The 4,445-nt window shown below is 43.7% G+C and overlaps 1 protein-coding gene across 1 annotated transcript; it reads right to left on the bottom strand.

The window, feature by feature from the left end:
* Nucleotides 1–2,907: 2,907 nt before the first annotated feature.
* On the bottom strand, nucleotides 2,908–3,979 carry msx1a (muscle segment homeobox 1a). Its single transcript, XM_062416201.1, has 2 exons — nucleotides 3,547–3,979; nucleotides 2,908–3,326 (listed from the first exon to the last, which is right to left on the bottom strand). Exons 1-2 carry the CDS (start codon nucleotides 3,977–3,979, stop codon nucleotides 2,908–2,910), a joined length of 852 nt encoding a protein of 283 aa, XP_062272185.1.
* Nucleotides 3,980–4,445: the final 466 nt, after the last annotated feature.

The raw sequence follows: 4,445 nt of genomic DNA, 5'->3' as shown, positions 1-4,445 counted from the left end.
AAGCCTTTAACATTTATTATCGACACTGATGCTGCGCTGAACTGGCTGGTAGCAAAAGTTAAGTTCTGTTTTTTCAGCAATACTATTTTATAATACACTATATAATACAATATTTTCTGAAATTGATGAAGCATTAAAACACGTAATCACGTTGTTGTGCTGACAACATTTGTTTTGTTTGCTTTACAACAAATATAGGAAGTAACCTAAATGATTCAGCCTATCTAAGGCCAAGCGTATCCTTGACATTTTTTAATAAATGTCCAAAGCTCTATTGAACATCCTGATCAATCGATACTCATTTATCTGCGCTGTTTAGGCGACTTCTAATAACCCATTCACCTTTCTTGGGGATCAGTGGGTTTTTCTGTGGAGACTAAAAGCCTCCTGTGATCTTTTGGATGATATAAACAAGTGAGTTTTGTTTGGGAGCCGGGAACAAAAGAAAGAAAGAGTTTAAAGAAAGGACGGATCCCCTTTGGCTCTTTTGTGTCAAGTTTCTCTTCTCTTCAGAGGGAGCATTCATCCATGTGATTGAAACTTATTGTCGCGGCTTATGTATTAATTCATGCCCCGTGGATGAAACAGAGTAGAGACTGTCTGAGGAAGATGCTGAAAATACAGCAAAAAAACATCATCAATCTGTAGGCTACTAAACCGACTGCGTATAAAAGTAACTCTTGAAGTACATTATGAATTGAAATGAACTGAAAAGGCGACTATACATTAGAACATTTTTAGTGTGAGAAAAACAAACTTTGTGTTGAACAGTTTGTGCGCCTGTCCTGTGTAACTTGCTGACAGCAGTGGTTCAGGACAGCAGCCTGTCAGCGCAGAGAGGAGAAGTGTTGCCCGTCCCAGTCCCCCGTTGACATTTTAGGAATGATAAAAGTTCCGCCTTGCCTGGAGCTACAGCCTCGCTGGAGCCGGCCTCCGTCTGCGGCAGATTGCCTTTGCTCATTACAGCAATTATTTTTCTCCAATTTAAACCCTGACTGAATGGCAGGAAAGTCAAGAGAAAGCCTTTAAAAACTGCCGCTGTGGAGTGGCCTGTAATTTCCTGTCTATCTGATCCCTGATTTGTCATTTAACTCCTGCTGATGGCAGAAAAATGACTCATCAGTGTTTTAAATATTTTGTTCATGTTGTTTATGCGCTGCTGGAATGTGATATGTTTATATGGGAGGTTGCAACGCCCTGTCTTCTCCATTATGGGGTGTCACCTGGCTCATTTTACACCCTAAACACTCCATAATGACACCACTGGGTTGTTCACAGGCAATTTAGCCCCGCGAGAACGAATCACCAATATTTATCGGTGTGTTTTTAAGTCAGCGCAACTGGTTGTCGATATGTCCCCCCCCCCCCCCCCCCCCCCCCCCCCCCCTCCCATCCCCACCCCCTAAACTCTTCTGGCGCCAACAAAATCTAGGTTAGTCGCTTCAAAGCAATGGGCAACAGCTGTAGAAATACATTCCACCAAATAACATGTGACAAGTTGAAATTCAGAGTGCACTTCAGCACTGCGAGGCGGAAACTCACTGGCGATACATTGAGGAAATGTGGACATATGTGTCAATAATGTTAAGATGTGAGTCACATAAAGAGCTCAGTGACACTCTTAAAAGCATATTTAAAACATGCTGTCGTCAAGCTGATCAATATTCTTATTTTCATCTTCTTCTTTTTTAACAAGCTTTATATAATGACTCCCTTTTGCTCACAAATTTGCCCGTTACCAACAGCAGGCCTAAACTGCATCCTTAAAAATAGATAAAGAATTGTAAGATGATTTTTTTTGCCTTAAAAGTTTGCATTAAACATAAGAAAACATTCTTGGATAGCACAATTTCTCCAACTTGAGCGCTGTGTAGTACAGCAATAATTCCAATAAGTCAGATTTGTGCAAGTGTCAGTCAAAACGAACAAGTGCTTAATGAAAAAGAATAAACAATTTATTGTTAAGTTATGTCACAAATATATTCATAATATAAATGAGGATATTCTTCAAATATACATTATTTTACAGTACACATATCCCTTCCGAAGGGAATCATCCATCAACAGACAGTGCTGTTATAAAAAAAAGAAATAAAGAAAAAACAAATGCTGTGGTTCTCCAAATTCACAAAGAGCATTCATTGACACTGGATTCGGTAACCCCTGTAGTTACGTATTATTATGAATGCAGATTTCTTTTTAAAAAAAAAAAGAAAAAGAAAAAGAAAGAAAGTATGTTTTTTTTGCAGTGTGAGCGCAGCCCACAGATGCGATGGAAGCCCAACATTAGTTTGTTGGCGCAAAATGTCAAGCTGCGCAATTGTCTCTTTCTGTATGACCCTTTCACCTGGCTGCAAGCATCAGGGCATAGGAGTGGGCTTTTGACGCACGACCTGCTGTCCATACTTGACTGTCCACCCGTGATGTATCCTAGCCCTACAAGTACTAAGTAGTTTTCCACCTATGCGCCACAAAAATGTCCATCTTTGAGTCATTTAGTCTCATCTTATTGCTCTGAAATAAGATGTATCAATCTGTTCTTGATTGGCTATATAAATTGGTTTCATTGCTTTGGCAGATTCGGTCCACTGACAAAAACAGATTTAAGACTAAAGATTAAATGACCAATAAAGTTGGATTATTTTTGCAGTGTGTGTGAACTTACTGGCGAGGTCAAGAGAAGTGGGTAAACTTCTGGTTCCTCAGAAGGAGGGTCTGTTTGGAGGTACTGCCCCCCTCCTGACAAGCTGTGACACTGAGCTCACCGCCGGGATGCCTCTTTATTTAGAACAACGTCACCTCACCTGTCCGCGGAACCCCTTCGCGTTCGGGGGGTCCACAGAGAGTAGTCTGAACCCCCCCCCCCCCTTGTGTCCCACTGGACGTCCCCTTCGTCCTCCTTCCCTATCAAGCCAGGTGGTACATACTGTATCCGACGTGAGCGGCGTACAGTCCCATTGGGGAAACCGGCAGCGAGTGCCTCTGGAACGGGTGCGAGCCGGCGTAGGATGCGGGGACGTGAGCACCCAGAGGAAAGGAAATCCCGAAAGCTGGAGGCAGCATAGGCTTAGCTGCCATTTTCAGTTTTTCAAGCTCTGCCTCCTGCAGTCGCTTGGCTTTGGCTCTCCTGTTTTGAAACCAGATTTTCACCTGGGTCTCCGTCAAGTTGAGGGAACTGGAGAACTCTGCGCGCTCGGCGATGGAAAGGTACTGTTTCTGACGGAACTTTCTCTCCAAGGCCAGTAACTGGGACGTCGTGAAGGGGGTCCGGGGTTTTCTGTTCGTCTTATGTTTTCGCAGTGGGCAAGCAGGAGGACTCAACCGTCCTACAAAAAGACAAAATGTTTTCATTTAAAAACCACGGATTGCGCAATGCACAATACCAAATCCACGCAACACAAATACACTTGCTTCTCATGTAAAACTATTGACTACGAGCAAGATCATATTCCACACGAGTCCAAACATGTTAAAGACTAAGAACACACAAATGCACATTTTTAGATACTTTTTCTACAATCTAGACTAAATAGACAGCGCACTTACGTGGAGGTGTGGGAGAAAATCGAGGGCTTTGTATCCATGAAGTCCTCTCTTGACTGTCCGGGCTCTCAGGTTTAATCAACACGTCTTCTGGCATGTTCATAAGCTCACCTACTGAAAACGAAGAGCTCATGGGCATAGCAGGAACGGAAGTATCCAGACTACCGAAAGAGCCCATCCGTACGCCCTTTCCAAGCACTTGGGACGTCCCGGCTACCGACGGAGAATCCGGGGAATGCACCTCTCTGCTCGGTTTCCTATCAGCCATCAGTGCCTCCACACTGAAGGGCAGAATAGCCACTTTGGGCTTCCCATTCTCCTCCGCTGGGCTCAGGCTCGTCTGCTTCTCCCCTCTGCTGACGAGGACCGAGCGGGAGGGGAGATCTTCGGTTTTCAAAGCAGCGGTCAAAGCTGACATGGCGATCGATGGGGCCATACAGGTCCGACTGACACTCGTGAGATGACTGTAGTGGATTAATCGTGGAAAGAGGAGCTCGAAAGTAGCAGCGGTGCGCCCTAAGGTGACGGTATCCTCATGTTTATGTGACCAAATTGGAGCGCTGGGCTATAATAAGGCAGGCGTGGAGAGAGAGGCGGCCAATCAGAGGCGAGATGGGCTGGCCCCAAAATCTCAGTGGGAAAGTTAACAATAGTTACTTTTTTTAACAACTTCAGATAAACATAAACACAACAAACTCTTAATGGGCCATGGTTTCATCAAGACTAAATACAACAAACTGATGTTTTACCCGAAAGTATAATTATCCAATTGTATCCATTAAGTCACTGACATATTATATCTGCGGCTATGAGTCCATTTTTTTTTCTATTAGCCCATTACTTCCCATGTATGATAACTCACTGTTCTGACCCAAACATTTTGACAGGCTTCACTCAGACAC

Source organism: Scomber scombrus, chromosome 3, assembly GCF_963691925.1.
Source record: "Scomber scombrus chromosome 3, fScoSco1.1, whole genome shotgun sequence".
Lineage (NCBI taxonomy): Eukaryota > Metazoa > Chordata > Actinopteri > Scombriformes > Scombridae > Scomber > Scomber scombrus.
The sequence above is the reverse complement of the archived record's forward strand: the minus strand, read 5'-3'. Positions and strand labels throughout refer to the sequence as shown.

Excerpts from the sequence above, each read along its gene's own strand:
- msx1a (XM_062416201.1), bottom strand. The coding sequence starts at position 3,979 with ATGGCCCCATCGATCGCCATGTCAGCTTTGACCGCTGCTTTGAAAACC. Across the intron at positions 3,327-3,546 it reads ATTTTCTCCCACACCTCCAC|GACGGTTGAGTCCTCCTGCT; the intron begins GTAAGTGCGCTG and ends GTCTTTTTGTAG.